At 32.7% G+C, this 27,105-nt stretch overlaps 1 protein-coding gene across 4 annotated transcripts in view; it reads right to left on the bottom strand.

Annotated features, from left to right (window-relative positions):
• KCNT2 (potassium sodium-activated channel subfamily T member 2) overlaps window positions 1-27,105 on the bottom strand; it is a 390,920-nt gene that overhangs the window by 140,975 nt on the left and 222,840 nt on the right. For all 4 annotated transcript variants that reach the window (XM_008974047.5, XM_003820605.5, XM_003820604.5 and 1 more), the window contains exon 14: window positions 6,378-6,486. In XM_008974047.5, coding sequence (XP_008972295.3) covers window positions 6,378-6,486 — 109 coding nt within the window. The remainder of the gene's footprint in view (window positions 1-6,377; window positions 6,487-27,105) is intronic.

Raw genomic sequence — 27,105 nt, 5'->3', positions numbered from 1 at the left:
TTATTTTGTCTCTCCAATTAGAATAAAAACTCCCCAAGAGCAGAGATTTTTCTGGCTTTTTAAGAACACCTGAAATCATTCTGTCACACAGTGAATATTCAATAACTAATTGCTAAATAAGTGAATAAATAAATGGATTAGGTAAAAATTATTATCTCAACTTTCCATATAATATGATTGAAAATTAAGTGGAGCAGGTTGGTTCAATGTTAATTGGGTTTGGCAATTAATGAGTCAACCATTTCTGTCTGCCAAAACCAGTGTTCTTTCCTCTATGCCACATTTCCTTCCTGAATTTGCAACATGCCTACTACAAAACAGAAAGAATTTTGTTTGTGATTAGGATTTGTGATTCCTGAAGAGTATAATTTCAGCTGCTGCTTTACTGAGATAAATTTCTTTATCATACATTTTATAATAATAATAATATGACTTGTTTTGGTTTGTGACAGGAAACATTAAAATTCAGGTAAAGAACTATAAAAAAAAATCATGTAGTAACTATACCATAGGTATACGTAATATTTATTTTAGCAGAATGATTGCATCACCAAATTTGAGCTCTCTCTTTAATGACTGTCAATGACCTTCGTGGTACTTCACATGTAAAACTTAGGTGATCTCAGTTATTTGTATGATTCAATATATTGCCTTCTAAGATCCTTTGATTTACCATTTCGTTCCTATGATATTTAATCTAATGATTTTTAAAAAGTAAACATCCAATTCTAAATAAATGTATGCATATGTTTGTATGTAAATGTATGTGTAGATGTATATGTACTTTATAAATATTTACATAACTAACAGATACAACTAGAATCAAGCCTACATTTGAATATGTGAAATATATCCTTTATGCAAAATATGAAAGCATAGTTTCTTTGCTGTGTATAATTTTTAATGATAATCACAAATCTGTGACAAAATGACAGAAACTGTATTGACTACTCCAAAATGTTTTATAAACCACTCTTCCCTTGCCTTTCTCTATTAAAAAGCTATAAATCTAAAATACTTAATGTTTCAGGATGCTTGAGATATGTCTGGAAACATGTGACAGGGCTCTGACCAATTATATGTTAAAAGGCAATGAGTGGGACTCATGGAAAGCCTTAAATATAGCCTCAGTTGGCAATAATCTGCCCCTTTGACATTCTTCCATCTTCTTACCTAGAAGACTAGCCTGAAGCAGAGAATGCATTTTATGATTACAATAAGAGAATCCTGAAGGGTAAAGACTATAGGGTAAAGATGTTGGAATAAGAAAACAGAACAACGCGCTCTGATGACGTCACTGAGTCAGATAGCCTGCTCTGGATGCTGAACCCATAGTTTTTAAGGTGTAAACTAAACACCACCCCTACTTTCAGTGAGATATTATGTTACATGGGGCAGAACACCTTTTTAACTAATGCAATATTCCTTATTCCACAGAAATAAAATTAGTGTAAATCACCACTTGCCTCACCCATTACTTCCTAAGGAATAAATGATTTTCCCTTTATCATGCAGAAACATTCCAGTCTCCGGATCTCATCCTTTACTCCCTCACTGCGTTTTCAATCTCTTTTTCTTTAGTGGTACTTAAAATTTAAACATTAAAAGCAAACAAAAATAGATAAATACTTGTGTACATAGAAAAAGCTTTCCTTAACATTTCTGTGCAATAGGACTTCCATTATTTTTCTTTCTTCGATTAATGAACAAACCTAATGAAGTAGCAATCTCCAACCACACTTCATTTCTTATCATTCCTTAATTTGTTCATATTTTCTCACAATAAGAAAATCCCCATTGTAGAAATTGTTTTTTCAGAAGTCCTCAGAGAACAGCCTCCAAAATGCTTGCTCAGTCTTAATCTAGAATCATCTATATTGTTAACAATCCAGTTCCTTTTAGAAATCCTATCTCAGTTTTATTTTATTATGCTATACTATATTTGCTTTCCTTTTCTTCACTCTATTTCCTAGAATTAATAAATTCCTAGAAAATAGTCTCAAATTGTCATTTCTCCCAAATCCCTACTACTTCCTCCTTCACATTTGTGAGCCTGACTGGCACGATCCACCACCTCAGGAACCAAGCATGCAGCAATTCCTACCACATTATGTCTTCATCAGAAAGCAAATACATCCAATATCAAACCACTTTTCCTTCTGCCAACTATGTACTTCAATATTTTCTACTGTCCAGTGTCAATAAGTGAGGAGATTTTCTTTTTTTCCCCCTCTCTCTTTTCTACACTTATATCTAATCAGTGGCAAACTTCTGTGAATTCTAACTAAGCAGTATTTTTCTTATCAATTCTCTCTTTTTCTTACCCCTCGATTATTACTGAGGTGAAAAAGATTACCTCGTGGATGGGACTAATTAAGTATTGTGAAAACAAATTGAAAGACAAAGAAAATGAATTGCTAAATTTTTAAAATTCTGATAAAGCTGAAATGTAATCAGGATGGGCCAGTTGAATGTTAACAAACTGGACTGATAATCCAGCATTTCCTTGTGGGACTCATTATAGTCCATGTTCAAAGGTGATTTTTTCTAAAAAATAATTTTTTTTTAATTTTTTTTGTTTTTTTATTATTATACTTTAAGTTTTAGGGTACATGTGCACATTGTGCAGGTTAGTTACATATGTATACATGTGCCACGCTGGTGTGCTGCACCCACTAACTCGTCATCTAGCATTAGGTATATTTCCCAGTGCTATCCCTCCCTCCTCCCCCCACCCCACAACAGTCCCCAGAATGTGATGTTCCCCTTCCTGTGTCCATGTGATCTCATTGTTCAATTCCCACCTATGAGTGAGAATATGCGGTGTTTGGTTTTTTGTTCCTGCGATAGTTTACTGAGAATGATGATTTCCAATTTCATCATGTCCCTACAAAGGACATGAACTCATCATTTTCTATGGCTGCATAGTATTCCATGGTGTATATGTGCCACATTTTCTTAATCCAGTCTATCATTGTTGGACATTTGGGTTGGTTCCAAGTCGTTGCTATTGTGAATAATGCCGCAATAAACATATGTGTGCATGTGTCTTTATAGCAGCATGATTTATAATCCTTTGGGTATATACCCAGTAATGGGATGGCTGGGTCAAATGGTATTTCTAGTTCTAGATCCCTGAGGAATCGCCACACTGCGAAGGACATGAACAGACACTTCTCAAAAGAAGACATTTATGCAGCCAAAAAACACATGAAAAAATGCTCACCATCACTGGCCATCAGAGAAATGCAAATCAAAACCACAATGAGATACCATCTCACACCAGTTAGAATGGCAATCATTAAAAAGTCAGGAAACAACAGGTGCTGGAGAGGATGTGGAGAAATAGGAACACTTTTACACTGTTGGTGGGACTGTAAACTAGTTCAACCATTGTGGAAGAATAAATTTATTTTCATTGAGAATAAACTTATTTTTGACAAGATTGCCAAATAAATAAAAATGCTAATTTAATCAACAATAAGATATACCACTGCCAAGAGCACAGAACACTCAAATGTAAATAAAGTGAGTGGGTCTGAAAAATGAGGAAAAAAATTGAGAAGCATTAAAATACAGAATAAACTCTCTAAAAATATAAATTACACAGTTCTATGAAGTCATCTAATTTATTTATGACTGACAGATCAGCTAGAACTGGAATTAACATAATAACAAATAGAAAAAGAAAATGTTATATTGTAAGAGTTTTAATCAGCCTTGGGAATTGTATTAGTCAGAGTACTGGGTAAGTTGCTGGAGAGACCACTTCATACCCACTAGGATGGTTATGATAACAAAAAAAAGCGGATAATTATGAATATTGCTGATGATGTAAAGAAAGTAGCATCCTGATATATTGATGATGATAATCAAAGTGCTATTGGAAAAATATTCTGACAGTTCCTAAAGAAGCTAAACAGAGTGACCATATGACCCAGCAATTCTACTCCTAGATATAGACGCAAGAAAATGAAAGCCTATGTTACACAAAAACCTTTTCCCAAATGTTAACAGCAGCATTGTGAAATGTTAGAAGCAACCCAAATAAGCACCAACTGATGAGTGGAAAAATAAAATGTGATATATCCATGCAATGGAATATTATTCAGTTGTAAAAAGGAATAAAGTGCTGGTGCATATTACAATATGAATGAACCTTGAAAAACATTATGTACAATGTTCAACATTTGGGTGACCAGTACACTAGAAGCCCAATCTCTACCATTATGCAATGCACCCAAGTAACCAACATGCACATATATCCCCTGAATCTAAAGCAAAACCAAATTATTTAAAATTCTTTACGTTCATTTATTTACTGTATTACCAAATATACTAAAATGATTTCAGCTGAGCCTAATGGCTCAGGTCTGTAATTCCAGCACTTTGGAAGGCCAAGTCAGATGGATCACTTGAGCCCAGGAGTTCGAGACTAGCCTGGGCAACATGGCAAAATCCCGTCACTACAAAAAAAAAAAAAAAAAAAAAGCCGGGCATGGTGGTTCATGACTATAGTTCCAGCTACTGTGGAGGCTGCAGTAAATCTATAAAAGCAGAAATAGATTGTGGTTGCCTAGGGCTGCAAGAATTGGTGGGGGGGAAATGTAGGGTGACGCTAAAGGGTAGATAATTTCTTTATGTGGTTCTGGAGTCATTTAGTGGTGATGGTTGGATAATTCTATGAATATACTTTTAACATATTGAATTGTACACTTTAAATGGGTGAATTGTATAGTATGTAAGTTTTATGTCAATAAATCTACTATAAGAAGTTATTATGGTGGATGATAGCATTTACTGTGACACAGTTGTAAAATAATTTTGCAAGTCACTCTTATTTAAAGGAAATCCTTAATTATATAACAATGTTTTCAACAACATTGCTTTCTTTTTTAATAAGGCAAAATTCATTAGAGTATGTTGGGAAACGTCTTATTCTAAGGATCACTAAAATCTTTTTTTAACTTATGTGAAGTATAATTCTTTTTCACCAGGCAATACTGTTTGTCAATAAATAATATTTACTAGGAGATGCACAATGAAATTTAACTTCAGTCATGAGTAATGAGCTGTGTTATATAGTGTTTATGGGACTTATTTTATCACTCATGTATACAACAATGAAGTTGCCTAGATAGTCATCATTATAGTTGTCTGAGTCTGTACGAAGACGTTACGGAAAAATAATGAAGACACTTGATGAGTTCTATGAATGTTCACTTAATTGGTGCTAAAATAATTTTTAGTACTTTATTTAATTGCATCAAAATGACAAACACTTTCTGCAAAGAAGATAAACGTCATTCCTAATCCTGTTACATCCTTCCTATTGCACAGATTAAAGGCTTGTAAGTATATAGAATGGAAATATTCCTATCCACAACTTTGAGAAAATTGCTCCTAAGAAACTTTTACCATCCCAATTAGGCAGTCAGAAGTAAGATAGTAAAATCTAATTTATATAACACTGAGTATTTACTACTTTTAAATTAACAACTTATCCATCTATAAATAAATCTCAAAAAAGAATTTTCCTTTTTCTGGATTTATTTGATTTGACACTTCACCTAAACAATTATCAATTAACTTACTTAATATGAGTAATCATAACCACTAGCATAAGTGGAATTTACTTAGAAAATCAACATTTTGTCTGAAATATAAGATTAGAAATATGACAAGATATGAAATGAAGTACATTTGTCTCTTTAAATAAGAGCAATGACTATGTTCACTAGTTATATTTTCTTTGATCATCCTAGTCAAAAACAACTTCTGTATTTCATAAAACTCTATCAAAATAAACAAACAAGAATAAAAAAGGTTCTAATGGTACAACTTTCTCCAACCTTGAAATGCATATAAAAAGTGATTTATACTGCATTAGCTAATTTTATACAACTACTTTGTTATTATTCTATTATAAAATTGCCATTTTGACATCAATTGTGTACATTAAGCTTTCAGATAAAACTTACCTCAGGAACAGAAAAATTTGACTTTAAGTTCTTATACTAATAACTGTGAGAATCCTTTAATTAAATGTTTCATTTGCTGCAGAAGTATTCATCTTTAAAATAAAAATAATGTCCTAATCCTAGGCCTAACAAATGATGCCGGCACTTAGAATTTATTAATAAGTTGCAACAAACTATCTCAAGACTACTGAGAAAAGACAGCAAATCACTCACTTTTTGTATGTCTTGGATTCTTTAACATGTCTTTATCTATCAGATAAAGATAACTCACACAAATTCAAATATAGGTACATATCTAGCTGTATACATAGGCCTTCTATATTTTTAAATCACATAACTGCTCTTATTGTTTTTTATATAATTTAAAAGGTTAACTTAAAGAAAAAATATACTTACTGCCCTCTAGAGGTATGAACCAGTAGTGTAATAAGTGTAGATGTTGCTGGGCATATACAGTTTAAAGCTAACATGGCGTATTTAAACTCTTCTTCACAAACAACATGATCTGTTTGAAATAAAATAGGTAAATTAGAATAATTTACCTTTGGAGAGTAATAAAATGTAAAAAATAAAACAAAATGAATAAAATGGTAAAAGTCTTAATATAAACATACTTGTTTTAGAGATCTTTTTACAAGTGCAATTTTATCCCCAGGAAATATATCTCCTAAGAAAGAGTACTGGAGTATGGGTTAAGTGATTGGCTTGGGGGTCACTCCTGTCTCAACAAATTTAGCAACCTTTGCTAAAATGCTTAACCCTGTCTTAACAAAATTGGCAACTTTTGGTAAAATGCTTAATCTTCCTATGCCTAGCAGGTGGGTTTGAGGTGTGGTCTAAAATATATCAAATACTTTATAAGGTCTCCTTTTGTTCTGATAATTCTATAGTATAAAATACAATAGTACTGATTTAGAAGAGTACTGATATATCAAATTCATAATGACACAGCATAAATTTTAGAAAGTAATTATTATAAGATTTAGCAGATAATATGTGCCTAGCATAGAAGAAATATATTTGATACTATGAAAATAACTGTAATATCAAGCAATAGAATTTGCTAAAATAAATTGAAATTAAAATTGTACTTTAACTCCAAATTCCTAAAAGTCATAAACCCAAAAGATGATAGGGTCCAACCAGAAAACATAATAAATGGCTGCTGAAATTCAATGACATAAAAATAATAGTGCTAGAAATGAGAGCACATGGGAAAGTGCAGGCCACATCTAAACAGAATGATGCTACTCAGGCCAAGCATTGTTATGCAGGAATGAGGGCTCAGATGCCAGATATTCTATTTTCTACAGAAGTCGTGTTTTTAAAAAGTGATTAAATAGTGTTTATTTTGGAAAAAACAAAAACCTGTTTTCCCAAATAAACAAGTATAGCTGGTATTAAAAATAAAGAGAAGGTTTAAAATTCTAAGAAAATACATATTCTTAGGCAGAAAAGTAGCACTTTTAGCAAAATTAAGAAATAGAAGATCAAATTTGTCAGTGAGCTAGATCTATAAAATGAACACATAACACCATACAATTTATGAAGAAAGAAGAAAAGGTTACATGGGAAATGGTTTAGCAAATGCTCTGGACAAACATTGACTTTCGTTCTGCCCTGTTTTTATAATATGATTTAGTACATGAGATAGCATACTACTTTTTATTTTGCTTTCATTTTTTATTGTTTCTCTTTCACATTTTATGGAAGAAAATATATACTATGGATATATGTCAGGATTTACTCAAAAATACAAAAATATCAAGTTTCTACTGATAATCTCTCTCCCCACACCCACTTGTCAATATATTGTAATTGACATAAAATGTTTTGGAAATGCATAACCAGATTATTTATTGCTTTGCAGGAAAGGCAAGCAGATTCTAGATACAATTTTGAATGCAGGGAAGTGTACATAAGATTTGCAAAAGAAGAGTGTTTTTAAACTATCATTTCAATATTATCTCAAAATAATTTTGAGTGTGTATGCCCAATCTGTGAAAACAGAGTGACAAAACTGCTAAACCCGGAATGTTATTACTGTAGAATCATATGATATCAATACATAGGGAACCCATAAATTTCAAATCAAAAATTAGAACAGATGATCTGAGAAAAATGTGTACATTTATTACCACACAGAATTTTTAAAATTTCAAACTGTAACAGAAAATTTGGAAGGTACGATTACCATATATGCAATGTAGCATGCAATTATTAACTTTTCCTTACTATAGTGCACAAACCATATTTCTTTCAGTAGGGGAATGTGAGAAAATGTGATGGATGTGTTATACTTTGAAAATATCTCATTGTATTTTCCTTCAAGAGTTAAAAAAGTAAAAAAAATAATTAGGTCTCCTCCCTTTTCTTCAATAAATGTGTGCATCTGAGTTTGGGGGGCAATGGCTGTGGGAAGATTTTGCTGCAGTGGCTAATGTTTCAAAAACTGTACTAATCAGAGAAAATTAGAAGGAAGCAAAAGACTCCTACATTTCAGATAGTCATTTTTGTATTTGCATGTGTCTTTTTTCTACATTTGGTAAAAGTTTTACAGTGTCTATCAGCCCTTTCAACAATAAGTATATGTACTACCATCAATGGTGGCAATTTTACACATAAACACAAAGTATGTATGCACTGTTCCTTTGTACACTGAATTATCTAGGGATGCAACTGCAGTGTAAATTAAGAGAAATTTTACTTTATTATGTTTAGCATTGTATGTGAGTCATTAATAAAAATTAATATATGTTATGTATCAGTCAAAACCTAGCACCTTGTCATTGGTAAAAGTGTCTTTTTTTTCCACTCTCTTCTTGTTTATTCATGCCTGAGTGTTTACATATTAAAAAAAACATGCTTTTTATTATTATTTCCATTTTTTCTCTTTCATATTAGAATTAGAATATTATACTAACTTTTTATACTTTATGTGTATAGATAGTTATATTTACTCTGAATTTCATTTCAAAATAGTGTAGGAAGTGTTGCAAAATATTTATTATAAACAGAGAGTACTGGATCAGAGAAAATAACCATTTTTAGATAAATAAGTTAATATATAATTATCATGAAAGCCTTTGTTAGAACAAATGTAAATTCAGTACTCTTTTCATTAAGAAAGCTATTTAATTTCTATGAATGGAAAATACAAGGAAAAAGATATGATATAATATTCAACTGGATAATAATCTTTATTTGCATGTATCACAGAGAGCTAAAACTCAATCTGAAAAATAGAACTGCTTCTATATCTAGACTTGTCCTCTTAGGTCCAAATCCATCCTTCCTCTTGGGACATTTTTTAGAACTAACCACTAATCCTCAGCCTGAATTAAAATACTGAAAATATTCCTTCATTCTAACTGCCCCTCATTTCCCAATACATTATAATAGCCAAAGTTTATGGATTATACAATCAAATTCCCCTCTCTTTCTTTTTTTCCCATTGTCATTCTCACTACTTACTACAGGTTTCTAATACATCCATAATTCTTAAGGCTCAGATATCAAATTTCAGAATTAAAAAATATTCAGATTTTAGAAAGGCAATATGTTTCATCTACCAGACACTATATAACATATCCAAGGAACAACCTATTCCTAAAAATATCATTGTTTCTGCAGCTAAATGTGTGAATATTTATACTAAGTAGAAAAAATAAAGGGTTAAATAGCTTCGTGGCAGTTCAGTGCAGGAACTACCACCAAATAATTTCAGATAATTTCGTGTTTTACCACCAAGACTACAAAAATATTTTCATGTTTCAGAGATTCCTTGTTTTGGAATTACAGCTAAGGGATTGTGGACTGTTATTCAAACTCTGATGTTCTTTCCTCTAGGCTAACAACTTCCTAATTGGTTTTCATGTTCTCCAACTCTTTAGCATTCCACCTTGTAAGACTTGATTACATAATTTGGGTCACTCTTGACACATTCAACTAAAATAAAACCATCCCTATAAATTTTATGAAACCAATTAAAAAAGAAAGAAGGAGGAGAAATGAAATAAAACAAGCTTGCAGCACCATTCAGCATTAATCATTAGGTCAGCTTACTTTCTGACCCGCTTCCTCATAGTTGTTTCCCTATTGCCCACAAACCACATAAACACTGTCACAAGTGTAACTGAAGATGTAGGTTATTAATAATGTGCCATGACATTCAAGCAGGCTAAGAAGGGAAGACAAGACCTATGGGTGTAAATGGCAGTGAAGATTTGGTAGGGACAATGAATTGTAGGTCTTGTATGGTCAAAAGATAGTTGAAGTTCTTCATTAGAGGGAGTGAACTACAAAGATAGGAAGTGGTGGTCAGAGAAGGACACACTAGGATTGGAGATGACAGAGGAGTGACGTTTATTGGTAATGATATGATCTAAGTTACAACCCTAGAATGGTTGCTGAGCTAGGATGAGCTGAGCAAGAACACTGAAAGAATGGAAATTACAGAAACATTATTCTAGAACATCAAAAGAATCCTTTTCATGGGCATAAACATCATCAGATAGTATGACCAAGCAGTGTTGGAGAGAGTGACGGTGAGCTGGGAGAGAGAGTACATTTTCAGGTTTATCAGATACATTTTTTTTTTGGTGGGGGGGAGAATTTCAAGTCAAAAACTGCCAATTTTTATCAAATAATTTTCTAATTAAAAATAGAAGAGAAAGTCACAAAATTTAGATAATATAGAAATGCATACTGTAGAAATACATCAATAACAGTAACTGCTATTTTTCCCTACTACCCATTTTCCTCTCTGTATGCAAAAACCACCTATCTATGGAGAGATGTTTAGAAGAGGTGGTTGAAAAGGGCAAGTATACTAATGTTTGTTCACAGCACCTTGCTGATTTTAGTCAGCAATATATAGAGAGCTGATCTGAGGTAAGAACTGATCACTTTGCAAGCAGAAAGAGAAGGGAATAGAACTCTCTTAAGTAGTACATTGTTTGCTTGTGATCAAAAATCTAATAAAAAGTATAAAAATGAACACTTGCAGAATTGAAAAAGTGAACTGTATCCTAAATAGCAGGAGATGACATTCCCTTTCAGAGCCTTTATCAGAGGCCTCTAATTTAGACTTCCCAGCCAGACCAATAAAGACAGACCTGTGACAAAATCAGATTAAAGTGCAGTGCTGCCTTCACATTGAAACTTGTTTCAGATAATACCAAGGTATCCACCATTACAAGAAAGATGGCGATATGGACAGGGCAACAAAATCCAGTAAGTCAGGTTTAACAAGGTTCTTAGAAAAGAACTTTGAACACAGTTACTGACACATAGAGAGGCCTAGAAGAAATCCACTCGAATTTCAACTTCAAGAGTGGCCACAGAGAATAGTGAGCCATGCATATGAATGGACAAAGGAATTACTCTGTAAAGAGCAGAATCAAGGTTTAATTAAGGAATTTTATATGTTGCTTTGGAGGTTTCTCAATTCGTGTGCCAAAGGACATACTATGGACCAATGACTACTGTGCATTTCCTTCTTCTGTTTTCCAAAAACCATTATTTTATTACAACTTTCTTCCTCTACTACTGTGTATCTGTATGGGGTAGTGGTCCTGGGACCACTTAGCAAATTTATTAATGTGCATATTGCTAGATTATTAGGAGCCACATCTAGATCCAACTTTACATTTTCCAGATATCCTGAACTTTGAGCTGGATGTGTCATTTGATGAAACTTGGAGTATTTGTCTTAGGGAATGGATGAGTGTTTTCTCATTTATTCCCTATGTCAAATACTCCAAGTTTTAGTGGCGCTATATGAATGCCATTTATAGTAGCCAGTAAATGGCTAATAGACATACTAAAAAGAAAGAAAGAGAAAATGAATACTGGGGGAGAGAGTAGTTTTAGCCATAGTTCAAGCCTTTAGGCACCCAAGAAACCATGTACATTATGTATTATATATATTTATATAGATAAACATTATATATGTAAGTAATATATATAAAACAGCAATATAATATATAATAATTTAATATATAATACAATATGTAATATAATATCTACTAAATCAATATATAATATATAAACAACATTGTATATATAATATATATATATATATATTATATATATAATGTTATGCGTGGTTTCTTGGGTGCCTAAAGACTAGAACCATCGCTAAAACTACTACCTCCCCCAGTATTCATTTTCTCTTTCTTTCTTTTTAGTAATAGACGCTCTTATTCCCCCCACCCCACTTTCATATTTTACCTGGATTCATGGCTGCTCTGGTAGAAATTACATATCTCAGTTTCCCTTTTAGATAGATATGGCCACATTACTAGGGTTTGTCTGATGGGACAATGTGCAGAAATGGATAAACTCTGGATTACTTTTTGTATACAAAATCACTTTCCCTAAACTCTTTTCTTCTTGTTGGTGAGACAACATATGTAGCAAAAGCACAGCTTTGATTATGCAAAGAAGGACAACTCTTTATCAAATATAAATCTGTCATTTTTTTTCCTTCTAGCTTCTAATTCCCCTCCTTTGTTGAAGAAAGTGTTTCCTATTTAAAAATTATATGTGGCAGGATATGGTGGTTCATGCCTGTAATCCCAGAACTTTGGGAGCTCGAGGCGGGCACATCATCTGAGGTCAGGAGTTTGAGACCAACCTGGCCAACATGGCAAAACCCAGTCTCTACCAAAAATACAAAAAATTAGCCAGGCGTGGTTGTGCATGCCTGTAATCCCAGCTACTCGGGAGGCTGAGGCAGGAGAATCACTTGAACTCAGGAGGTAGTGGCTGCAGTGAGCCAAGACTGTGCCACTGCACTCCAGCCTAGGTAATACAGTGAGACTTTCTCTCTCTCTCTCTCTCTGTATATATGGAGAGAGAGAAGAAAATACAAGATATATGTATATGCATCTTATCTTGTATTTTCTTCTCATCCATTTAAAGTTTCTGTTTATTCTGACTTAGATCTTTCTTCACTATTGCTTGTTAAGACATAAGCACATGAGATCAAGTGGTCAAGTGGTATCACCAGTGAGTGTGCCAGGCCATGGGCAAATTTCTTAATCTGTAGGCCTAACAGGCCTTATCTCTAAAATGTGAATTACAGTAGTGTTTACCTCATAGAATTGTCTGAGGAAAAAAAATAGAAAATGAGTATAAAATGCTAATTAGAATTCTAAACAAGTATTATGGATCATCACAATCCTGCATTATTAAAATCAAAAGATAGATTTCAATAAACTATCTTGAAACAAATGCCAACAGTATACTTTTAAAATGTAAGTGGCAAAACAATATAGCATAATTCCATTGTTATGCAATTAAAAACATGGTCTCACTTTTGTAAAAATGCTGAATTCTGCAGGAATGCTCATGTGTATGCCTGTATGTGTGTCTGGATATGCACAGAAAATAGTGTGTAAAGATAAGCATCAAACTGTCAATAGAAACTGCCTCAACAGGTGGGAAAGAGTTTTAGAAGCATATGACTTTTAAAATAGTAGTATTATGTGAGATTATTGATTTCTTCTTTGTTATTCTAATGTCTGTCATTTTCAGTTTAAAAGCTTCTAAAATAAAAAATTACAATTGAGATGCAAATGCATTGATAGATATTAATCAAAATTGTCTTCAAGTCCCGTTTACTTTATGAAAAATAAAATTGATAGTTACTTTAAAACAAGTCAGAATATTTTCTTAAAGGTCTACATCACCTTATATTCTGAGCTTTTGTGTGATTTAAAGTACTAGAAACCTCTTCCATGCAGTTGCTAGGTAACAGCTCTTTGGAAAACAGTAAATAGTGGAAAGTGCAGTAAACCAATCTAGTGCTGGGTTTTAATTTACAGAAATCAAATATCCTTTGGAAAATGGCTTTTAAATAGAAAAACGAACCAGGGTGAATTTTGAAATCTAAATGTTAGTCATTTTTATTTTATGGGGAAAAAGTTTATTAAATAGAACAACTGATTAAATTGCATTATAAAATCTTTCCCATATCCTTTGCTTATTAGATTCTATTTGCAAGCAAGAGTGGGTTTATTGCTACAAAAAATTGTATCTTTTTCTTATATGAGAATAGATAATGTCTTGCAATCAAGTGAGTTTTATTTTGATCCTGTTACTTTAATCAATAAAATAACCACTCGTGTGTGCATGCGTGCGTGTGCATATGAACACGTCAGAAACTTTGCCAATTCAGATTGTGAGGCATTCAACCACTAAATGGCTAAGAATAGATTTAAGTAAATCCTTAAAAGTCACTTAGTTTCACTAAATCTAACTATAAGAATGCTTATTAAATGCATAGAATCTAACCCAATTTGAGATTTGCAATTTTCTGTAAAACAGATTTATTTCATTTCAATAACACAAGTAAAAAGCACGTTTCTGTTTTTCCAGTTGCTTCAATACTTATTTTAGTACAATAAATATAATCTTTTTTGATCTTTCAGGCTATTAAATACTCAAAAGGGGGCTCAAATTTCCTCTACCCTAGTGCAGAACAGTTTTAATTTCATTAACCTCCTTTTCTTTTATACCTCTCATAAATACATAGCAGTCTTAATATTTTTGAAAAATTATTTTCCTCCAATTTCTTTAGGTTCTAACCAAGAGTATACTTTATCAGCTTCTGATAGTATCGAAGATACTTACTGAAGCTTCTTTTTAGTAATAAAATAATAATACTAAATAATATTTCTGCTTTCATGCTAAGATATATATATATTATTAAACCTCTCAAAAGTTCTACGATATATATTGTGTTAAGTAGTTTTCAGATAAGCAATCAGATATTCAGAACAGTGAAGTAACTTGGCTGAGTTTATTACTTATTAAATTCAAACTATCTACAAAGGACTCTACAAAAGCTATACGACTCTAAAATTGATTAACCAGCACTTAAAATAGGTAACAGAATGTAGCAGTGTTTCCCTCTGTAGAAACCACTTAAAGATGACCACTTGCTACCAGATGAACAAATGGCTGGAGCAGCCATTACACTGAACTGATGACTGAGAAAATACAACCACCAACCTCCCCAAACACCTGTCGTGTAATAGTGAAGTTTGAGAGAACGTAGGCAAATTTGCCTTTGAGATCAGTTTCATTCCTTTCCAACCACAAAACACAATATTGTAGCTGAACTAAAATAATTTGAATGACTGATTCAAAAATATTTTGGAAGATTTCTAGAAGATTTATTAGTAGCAAATAAATACTGCAATAAATGGTAAAAAGAAAGTAAATGCATATGTATTAAGAGGATATACAGATACTTTGCCTGCTCTGAGGGAATGAAAAAAGCCTCAGTTAAGGAAATAATGTTTAACCAAATTTATTTATTTATTTATTTATTTATTTATTTATTTATTTATTTATTTTTGAGATGGAGTCTCCCTCTGTCCCCCAGGCTGGAATGCAGTGGTGCGAGCGCGGCTCACTGCAAGCTCCACCTCCCAGGTTCATGCCATTCTCCTGCCTCAGCCTCCTGAGTAGCTGGGACTACAGGTGCCTGCCACCACACCCGGCTACTTTTTTTTTTTTTTTGTATTTTTAGTAGAGACGGGGTTTCACTGTGTTAGCCAGGATGGTCTCGATCTCCTGACCTTGTGATCCACCCACCTCGGCCTCCCAAGGTGCTGGGATTACAGACGTGAGCCACCACGCCCGGCCTGTTTAACCAAATATTTTAAAGATAATTAAGAAAAGTTGTTTGAAAGGTGAAGAAAGTATGCAGAATTTCGTAAAAATAAAATTGGAGAGGTAGGAAGAAACGGAAATGTTTACACAAATATATTAACAAAGAAAGAAATCTAAAGATTAAGGAAGGAAAAATATTGCTGAGGTTGCTGATAGGGTATGAGGTAATTGGGCACTCAGCAAAGATATGGAAAGGAAATCCTTCAATTATAATAGGAAAAAGCAGGAAGCAATAAGTGAACATAAATTAACATTTGGAAAATAAGTTGCAAAATTTAAGGAAGTTTTCATGTATTGGCTTCCCATATCTCTGTGTATTAGAAAATGAGATAAATTTGAAATAGTAATTACAAGAGCAAGAGAATAATTTGATTAAAAGAAAAAAACAAAAAACCACAACGTTAAGGGCCGCTTTGAGCTGCCTGAACATGAGTTTATGGTAACACAATCTGACCCACTGAGTATTATTGTTTTTCCAGGAGTGCCAGTCAAGGAGTGAAAAAAAAAAGGATCAGCGTACATGGAATTTTGTTTGTTTGCATGTGTATTTATTTTTGATCAAAAGCTATGGGAAAAAAATGAAAAACAAAGGAAGTCAGAACACTGACATGTGGCTGACTGAATGAAGTGGCAGACTAGGGAGTTCAGGTTCCTTAGAGAGGGAAAAAGAGAAGAAATGGAACTGAGGCACAGGAAGACTAAACTGATGATGAAATGGAATAATGGTTCTCAAGCTATTTGTAATGAAGGGCCAGTTTTCTTTTTCTTTTTAATTGTAAAATAAAAAGAAAGAACGGGTCGTAACCCATTGCAAGCACATAGGCAGCTCATGCCATATGTGATTCACCTATGATTTTCATATAGTCCAAACTATGTATATGCTTAGTAGTCTATATGTTTTCCAAAGAGACAGTCCACTAATTATGCATTTGGATGTCATGGCAATGTCAAATCGCTATAAAAATTTCTAAAATGCTGCTCTCAATTGCTGTATTTATCATGTTGTAGCTTGATAAAGGTCTGTGGAATGAAACTGGTCTTTGGACCACACTTTGAATAACACTGCATTAGATGAGTTGATGAGGTGGAAGGAGAGTGTTTTATAGCACTGGGTGATTGAATAAGCAAAATGGAAAGAAGATTGAATTTGGATACTTTATGGGCTGAATAGTATAAATAAGACTGGAATCATCGGGAGTGATGACAGGGTCCAAGTATATCTTCTATTATACATCATTTTTACTGTAACCCTCAGGAAATTCGTGTCTTTAAATCAAAAAAATAAACTTTTGAATCACGCATTCTATGAAGACTAAAATGTAACCCTAGCACTTGCAGAAACGCTATATAAAGTAGGAAAATGTATTCAATGTTGCCCTGTGCTTGATTTAAAGAATCATTGGATTTGGAGTCACATGGCATGAGTCTGAATCCCCTGCCTGTAAGTATGTTAAGTCTTTGGCCAGCTATACCTTGTAGCAAATTAGATAAAAAAATGCATAGTTATTTTTATAAATCACAAAACGCTGTAATTCTTATGTAGTTAACAATACTATATTTTATACTTGAAATGTGCTGAAAGTAGACCTTTAATATTCTAACCACACACATTAAAAAGGGAACTATGTGAGGTGATGGAGGTGCTAACTAACTTGATTGGGTAAATAAGTTCATAATGCATATGTATATCAAATCATCACATTGTACACCTTAAATTTATACAATTTTATTTATCAAATATACCACAATAAAGCTGTAAGAAACTAAAGCTGTTAACTTCAATTGAAGTGACTCAGGAAAGCATACAGTAAGCTATAAAGCCTCATAACAAGTAAAGTTTTGTTTGATAAAAATAAATAATACATAGAAATGTGCATTTATGTGAGCCCACCCATACTCTTCCCTTACCAATGAGGAAAGATACTACAATTTGCCTGATCCTCCCAGACCAAAAAAACCCACAGCCAAATTTATGATTGTCACATATAATCTCACGCCTGTAATCTTAGCACTTTTGGAGGCCAAGGTGGGCGGATCACTTGAGGTCAGGAGTTCAAAACCAGCTTGACCATCATGGTGAAAGCCCATCTCTACTAAAACTAAAAATAAAAAATTAGCTGGGCATGGTGGTGCACGCTAATGGGTGTAATCCCAGCTACTTGGGAGGCTGAGGCAGGAGAATCGCTTGAACCCAGGAGGCGAAGGTTGCAGTGAGCTGAGATTGTGCCACACTCCAGCCTGCAGCCTGGGTGACAGAGTGAGACCCCATCTCCAAAAAAAAAAAAAAAAAAAAAAAAAAAAAAAATCTGTTAAAACTGTTTTTGGCAACCATTACTCTGGACAAAATTATTTTAAAAAATAAATAAATACAATAAAATACATAAAATCATCCCTTTAATTAGGCATTTAGAACCCACTTTTTGGCCACTGGTTATCTTTTAGAAGTCTCGCATAACAACCTAATCTTCATTCCCTCTTCCTCCAAAATGTCTATTCTTATAGAATAAGAGATTGAGAGACCTTCAGACAGACAGACAAATAGGTAGATGCTACTATCAACTAGATATTCACCTAATAACCCAAATAAAGTAACATATAAAAAAGATTGAAATTTCAGTTTCACCAAGAGGAATATGCACTTTAAAAGGAATTCTTAATGCAAAGTAAGCTTTATTTTATGAGACAATTGAGCCAAATGTTTTGTCTTGTTGGAGTCCTTACCTACTCTGAATTGTCCTTCTTCAACATCACCAACTTAAACCACCCCAAACAGCCCACACAACTCTTCAATATGATATTCACATCAGCAGATTCCAAAAATAAAATCAGTTTGACATTCCAATCATGTACTATCCACACACTATTTTTGACCTGTACAGCATACTACTGTACTGAATACTGTGGGCAATTGTGACACAATGGTGAGCATTTGTGTAACTAAACATGTCTAAACATAGAAAAAGGTACAGTGAAAAGATGGTATTACACTCTACGGAACCACCACTGTGTATGCAGTATATTGTTGACTGAGACGTCGTTACGCAGCACATGACTGCATATAAAAAGCCAAATTGCTACTAATTTCAGAATATAAAAAATCCCTATAACTCATTAAAAAATCGTCAAACAGAAAATAAGGGCACAGGGATAAATTTTATATACAAATGCAAAAATTAAACAAAAAATATAAGAATGTACAACTCTGTGTAATAAATAAAGATTTAAAATTTTAATGAAGAATTAAAGGCAATACCGCATATCTCTTAAAAGCACACATTCTGGAGACAGAGAATGTGGATTCAAGTACTGTCTCAACCAGTTAGTATGGCACCATTTCTGCATTAAAAAATATATATATATATGTATATTTTGGATCTGTTTCCTCATCTGTAAAATTGAAATGATAATATAATCTGTCTGTGGTAGCCAGCCTCCAGGATTGCCCCAAATAACTCTTACATGCTGGTATTCATGCCTGTGCTGTTCCCTCCTACATAGCAGAATAGGGATGAACCATATAACCATTAGGATATTGCAAAATAACAAAGTGTGATATCTAAGGCTATGCCGTAAAAGGCATTGTGGCTTTGCCTTGCTCTCTCTTGGATCATCTGCCCTGGGAAAAGCCAGCTGCCACATCATGAGGATGCTCGAGCAGCCCAGAGGAAAGGTCCACATGTAAGAAACCAAGATCTCCTACCAATAGCCAGCACCAACTTGGGAGCCATGTAAGTAAACCACTTTGAAAACAGATATTCTACGCAAGTCAAGCCTTCAAATACCTGTAGTTATTTGATAACTGCAACTACACTAAATAACCTACATCTTCATTGTAACATCATAAATATCCAGATTATTACTTCTCCCAAATTCCTGACCTACAGAAACTGAGATAATAAATTTACATTGTTGTTTATACCACAAAGTTTTGGGGTAGTTATGCAGCAATATGTAACTAATATACTAGCTTATGAAATTGCAATGAGAACTGAGTTAACCTATAAGTAGTGCCTTAGAACAGTAGCCCTTGCACAGGAAGCACTACATGTGTTGACTACCACTATTATTATAATAATTATTGTAGTTCTTATGTTATTTTTCTTTCTACCAAAGGGCAAAAGTTAATATTGCCCATTTCTTCAAGGGTAAGTAATATATTTCTGGAGAGCAAATTGGCATTGTGTATTAAAAACCATAAAAGTACAAATACCATTTAACCTAGAAATCCCACTAATCATATTCATCTTGGTAATATTTACGAATAGCTACCACTTTTTAAATTGCTTTATTTCTCATTCCTTATTTGAAGCAGAGTTAGCATTCTCAAGAAGGATTTAGCTATTGACAGATTTATCAATTTAGTCCTTATGATTGATTATACAGCATAGCTTGATGGCTTAAATGAGAATTTGTTATGAATGAAAGTGGCTTTATGAAAATATTAAGTGAGATCGATCATGGGTTATAAAATGTAGCAATAGACTAATACATATTCATAAATTTATATATATTTCTCTAACAGTAACTGATATTTTACTTCATGTAAACACAGTATTGTAGTCTATATAAACATAATTTATAGTTATAATTAGGTGAATAACAATCTCACTGCTTAGATATAACCATTCACAAATTTTATCATGGTATTAATTATGCTTGATTATTTGGATCTTGTTAGAAAAATGAGAATATGCAAAAATCTATAAGTAAATTAAAAATAATAATCATCCACAAACCCATCTTCTACCTACTACTATATATTCCTTTATAAAGTGAATTATAAAGTTCTTCCTAATCTTATTTTTGCCTTGCCCCCATTTCCTACTATCCTCTATCTTGGTGCAGCCATATTAAGTGTTTTCAGTTCTTGTTAATTCACCACACCATTTTCTACCTTGGTTTCTTACTGTATGGCAACATTCAGGAATCACTCATATCTGCATTCATTTAAATATAACTAACCCATTCCTGTGTCAGTGTATAACTTACATGTCCCTTTGCCAAAATTCATCTATCATATCTGTATGTCCACCCTATTTTAAGCTTTCCTTGATGCTTGCATTTTTTTCCCTTAATAGCCATCTAAGCACTTTCTTGCTCAAACCATCTTTCCCACTAGAATGTAAGCTTCAAGAGGGCATGAGAGCTTCAGTCACATGATACTAAAAATCCTTTTAATGTTTGGCATTCTGTGTGTGTAACGGTATTGCTTTCCAATCTTCATTTTGCTGATGATTAGTGATATTGACAATCTTTTCATATGCTTAATGGTCATTGGTATATCCTTGTGTGTGTATAAAATATCCATTCGATTCTTCTACCTATTTTCATTGGTTTGTTTGGACTCTTAAAATTGAATTGTAGGAGTTCTTTATATACGTTTGGATTCAAACTTTAATCAGATATATTCATTGTGAATATTTTCATCCCAGTCTGGGGTTCGCCATTCTTTGAAATTGTCTAGTGAAGAGTGGAAGGTTTAATTTTGATGAAAGCCAATTTTTCTTTTTTTTTTTTTTCTCTTATGGTTTGTGGTTTTCGTGTGTCTCAGCTAAGAAATATTTGCTACTCAAGTCTGTGAAAACATTCCTCTATGTTTTATTTTAGATATGTTGTAGTCTCACTTTTTACATTTAAGAGTATAATTTATTTCAAGTTAATATTCACTGTGTGGTGTGAGGTAAGGCTCAAGATATATATTCTTTCCAGAAGGATATAAAGTTGATCCTGAACTATCTGTTGAAGATTATTGCCTCTCCAAGGTAATTAACTTGGCATCGTTGATGAAAATATACAAGTTGATCTACTTCTGGGTTGTATTCTGTTCCATTGATCTATTTGTCTATCATTATGATAATTTCATGCTGTCTTTAATACTTTAGTATTACAGTAAAGCTTCAAAACAGAGGTACTACGGATATTCTGACATGAATCTTCTTTTTCATAGATGTTATGACTATTATCTTTACATTTTTATATTATTTAAAATAAGATTATTAATATTTCAAAGTGACAGCTATAGTTTCAGTTGAAACATGTATTGAATCTGTAGGTTAATTTGGATATAATTAACATGTTAAAATATTGAATCTTTTAACCCTTGAAATAAGCTACATTCTCAGCTTATTTAGCTCTTTAAGAATTTCTCTCAGCAATGTTTATAGTTTCTTTATATGAGACTTGCACATATTTTATTAAATTCTCCCATATCTATTTCATACTTTTGATGAATTTTAAAGGTTATATTTAATTTAAATTCCTAAATTATCTTTACAAGCATAGAAAAATAAAATTGATTTCTGTATAAGGAAGATCATTTTGATATTCCTAAGTCATTCATTAGTTCTACTAGCTTTATTATAGATTCATTACCATTTTTAAAGAAATGTTCACTTAGCCTATTAATAAAGCTAGTTTTACTATTTCCTTTCTAACATGTACATTAACATTTATTTAATTTGCCTTATTGCACAGGTTAGGACCTTCAGTACAGTGTGAATAGAAGTAGAGCACACAGCTTTGACGTCTCAATATTAGAGTTTAGTACTCAGCCTATAAGCATCAAGTATAATAAAAATATGATGTTGCTTTTCTTCTATTTCCAGTATGCACAAATTTTTGTTAAAAACATTACTGATTTTTAAAATGCGGTTATTGCATCTGTTGATATGATCATATACTTATTTTCCCCTTTAATGTATTAATATGGTGAACTGCTCTGATTTTAAATGTTATATGACTATTGTAACCTTGGGATAAACCCGACTAGGTAACAGTATGTTCTTTCTGTATATTACTGAATTGGATTTGCTACTGATTTGTTGGAAGATTTTTGCATCTGTGTTCATAAAACTTATCAGTTTGCAATTTTCTTTTCTCATGATGTCTTTGGCTTTGGCCTAATCAAATAATGCCGGCCTTACAAAATCACTGTAAATTTTTTTTCTCCTCTCCTTTATTTTCTGGATATAAGCTTGTACAGAAGAGGTTTTATTTCTACCTTAATCACAGTTGGAATTTCCCATTTATTGATATGTCTAGTCATTTCAATTGGATACTGGCCAATGTGAATGTTATCTTATACAATGTTTAAAATGGGTGCTTCATTTTGGTAGAATTAGTTTGATACCTTAAAGGTCTGCTGGATTTTTAAGCTTTCAAGGGCAGTGTTAGTAGACAAAGTTCTAAGATGTCAAACCTCAAATGAGATTATAGATCAAGTGGATATCTTCACTGCAGACTGGTGAGACCTTGATGAGGGGAGCTACATAACCCATTCCTGGAATCATTACCCACAGAAACACAGATAATAGGTTTGTGTCACTGTAAATTGAAAAGTTAGTGGTAAGCTTTTATTACTGAAAACTAATACTGATCTATTTAGAGTACCCTTTACTCTGGGGCTAAGTCAGTCTTACTAGCAAACTATGTATCTCATAAGATTTCAAATGCCCTGCTGATCGCCAAGGTCATTCTACTATGTCTGCTCAGAGTGTGAATATCTCCCACCCTGTCTGAGCACCGAGAATTGTTCTGCTTATGATTCTTTGGTTGTTTTTAGCCTGGCTTTTAGAGTTTCATTTTGTACATGTGTGACCTAATACTCAGAAAAAAATTACAAAGCGCTGTTTTTAGATTTCTGGTGCTCTTTTTTCTGTGTCACTCTCTCCTCTAGAATTTTTTTTTTCCACAACATGATGGAACATTACTTGTGTACTTGCAAACTATTTCATATATTTTGGCGTATTTTTTTATTTTACTAGGTTATATTGTCACTTTTCTAAGTGGATCTTTTAAATCGTATATTCTGTATAGTACAATAATTACATGTTATGTGTCAAGCACTGTGCAATCACTGGACATATAAACTCATATTCTGGTGTTAAATAGACATTGAAATGACTATGAATCAATAAGTTCAGTACTATAACAGAATTTATATTAACTGTGAAGATATATGAAAAAGTGAGAGTAGCAAAGATAAAATGATTTTCTCAATCTCCCTTGGTTGCTGCAGTCAGCTGATTTTTAAGTCTACAGAAAATATATGGAATGTTTTACGTATATGTTCTCACTCCCCATTTCCATTATGATAGCACTCTCCATATCTCTCACCTGACAACTATAATAGCTTCCTAAATAATCACTCCTATGAGGTTTTTTTTGTCCTCCTCACTGCACTCAACATTTCCCCTAGAGTTATTTTTTTTAATCTAGTTAAAATTTTATGCCTTTACCGAATACTTGCATTATTCTCACACAACTTCTCCAAAAAAATCTTAGTAAAATTTAATTCACAATCACATGTACACACATGGATGCATACACATGTATTTGTGTATGTGTATGTGCACAATATGAAGTTCCAAGGCAAGGTGATTTGAGGCAATGATAGTTTTAACACCCCATTATAAGAATTGTCATCTCCACTTGCTGGCCATCCTACTGTTAAGATCTCATTCATTCTTTTTTTTTTTTTTCTTTAAAAAACATGTTAGGAGACTCTTTTCAAAGCAAAACCAATTACTTCTGGGATGGGGAAACTAAATAATGAAAGCCTTAACTATCTATTGTAGGTGTATGAGATTGACTAAATTCATCAAGCAATATACAGTGAGACTAGAGCATAACTGGAATCATTGGTTTGACATACATGGAGGTTATGAAGGGCAGGAAAGGGGGGTTGTAAGGCTCCAACTAAAGCTCTATGTAGTAAGGATAAGCTCATTGGAGTGGTATTCTTGGGAAGTATATAAAAGTGCATTGACTTTTTTACAGGGTGACAGGTAAAGGCAATGAGAAAAGCTGCCACTGGAATTGACACCTATTACATCTTCTTCATCATTATGTCACTAGCGCATAGAACAAGAAATTGATCATAGTACAAATCTAGAAAATGTTATGAAAAAGTATTTAAGAGTGAAAGAGAGCATACCTGGTCTTTTTCATAAGACATTTATATCAAGGAACTACTTGGCAGACTAAATACCATAGGCATAGGATATGATAGAATATGTCTGGCACTTTCTAAAAAAATAAGTATTATTTTACTCTGGTACTCAGAACCAAGAAATTGGGTGTTTGAAAATATACAACTATAAAAAACATTAATGGAGATAAACAAAAGATTATTTTAGTTAATTAAGTCATAAGTGGCCCACAAGAAAATGTCTCAAAATACCTAATATCCAGTGTCAATTTAATCAAATGTCAAGGAAAATAAACAGGAAAGATGGCTTAAACATCTTTTGCAATATTTAAATTTTTAAATTTTCATTTAAAAATAATCAACACCAATGTTAATTTCTTGTTTTGATTAAATGGATAATGGTTATATATACCACATTAACATTAGGAGAAGCTGTGGGATGTAGAGGGTATATAGAACTCTTTGCACTATCTATACTGCTTTTCCATAAATCTAAAACTATTGCATAAAAATTTTTACAAAGAAATAAAAAACATAAATGTGGTAAAAATAAAATTTTGAGTTAATACTGAATTTTAAAATACAGATTTAAGGAAAATCTGAGGGACGATTGATAACATTTGCATATAAACTGGATCCATAAAATTATTATTGACCATTTTAGGGGTAAAAATTTTAGCATTGTTATGTAGCAGAATTTCCTTATGCTTAAGAGAGCTCCGCTGATATAAAAATATGTGTGTATTTAGGTATGCGTACAAAGAGATTAGTCAAAAGTGGCAAAATGTTAACAGTTTTTGCAGTTTTTGAATGTAGATGGAGAGAATATGGTTTTTTTAAATTGTGTAACTGTTTTAAACAGTGTAAGTTTGATTTTTTGAAAGTAAAAAATAGTGAGGAATGGCATAAAAAATTAAAGATTCTCCAGACAGTGCCGGGCTTGAACATGGCCTTATGTTAAGTAGTTTCTGATGATCTCCACAATAATAAAAAAAATCAAAGAGAAAAGATTTCCATCCAAAAAAATGAGAATTTTCAAAGGCTTAATGTTTTATATTTTGAAAATATAACAACTCTAAGCATTATGTTCTTAAGTAGGTTGTAAAAATGAAGTTTAAAATGATGTCTATGTGGGTGTTATATGGGAAATGAAGAAATCATTCAGCATGAAAAACTCACACTTTACCATTTGGTGAAAGTCAAGCCTGCACATCCATATGTTATTTAGAAACAGCTAAGATGATTTCCAATATTTATATTGCTTGGAAATATTTTCCCACTCTCTTTCTTGGGTAGGAAAAAGTGATGCATTGGAATATCTAGTGATTTAGTACAAAATGGATGATGGCTAAGCTGAGCAAAACCTTCATTTTCTGGTCAAATCATTTCTCCAAGATATGTACATGTATGTGTGTGCACTTTAAATATTATTATTTTTATAATGGGAATCAAACTCTATGAATGATACATGTTTAAACAATATTGTCTGTGACATTGCTAAAAATACATTTACTTTTGCTTGGACTTTTAACTTCTTATTGTAATTAAAAATTATTTTAATTGTTAGAAGAACTAACTCCTACTGTTCTGGTATAATGATGCATTCTTCTAGGCAGGTTTGAATTGCGAAGTACAAAGTATTTCATTCAGTCAACACTTTACTGTTGAGATATGGTTCTCCTTTTCGTGAACAAATTACAATCAAATTCTGTGATATATAAAATACCGTAACCAAAGCATAGAAAATATCTCAAGGGTAGCCTCTGGACTAAAAAAGAAGCATGGAAAGTAGATAATTCACACTTTCATTCACTCCTTTGTTTTTACATCCTTTACTCCTACTTGTGGGTGAAAATTTGCCAATTCCATTGTTATTTCTTCTCATATCTGTTCAAATGAAGTGGGAGATTTTCAGAGGACTCAACAGTTGAAAGAAAATTGGATGAGGAAGCTAAGAGAACTGAATATTCACAGACGACATAACACTTTATTGGGAAGATAGAGATATTGTGTTTATCTAAATTTAGCTATTAATTTACTCTTAAAACATGAATTCACCTCCCACTGATTTTCTGAGTAACTTCATCTGACTAGGAGACAAACAGTAAACTTCATTCAGCTGAAATTGATTAACTGGAGAGCGCAGTTTATTTTCAAAGTTCATTCAAGGTTTTTCAATGAAGAAGTTATCCTCCTAGTAAAGTACATGTTTTTTCTTTTTTGTTTTGGGGTGTGTGCATGTATGTGTGTGTGTGTGCATTTAATGATTTAGGAAATGCACAACAGAGAAGAAAATATGAAGTTTATTTCAGTCAGATTAAATGTTGAGCTACAGAAACATGTCTGCTAACTAAACTGCTATAATATTGTGCCCTTTAATCGTGGTTTGCAACTGAGGAGGGGAATTTATGAAGGGTTTCACAACATGGAAGCATAAGGTTTCCCCAGGTGATTGTAGATCCGATATTTGACCCTAGAGAAGCTTTACTAGAATTGCTACACCCACAA

This window comes from Pan paniscus, chromosome 1 (assembly GCF_029289425.2).
Source record: "Pan paniscus chromosome 1, NHGRI_mPanPan1-v2.0_pri, whole genome shotgun sequence".
NCBI lineage: Eukaryota > Metazoa > Chordata > Mammalia > Primates > Hominidae > Pan > Pan paniscus.
Note: the sequence above shows the minus strand (reverse complement) of the source record. Positions and strands in the feature narration are given on the sequence as shown.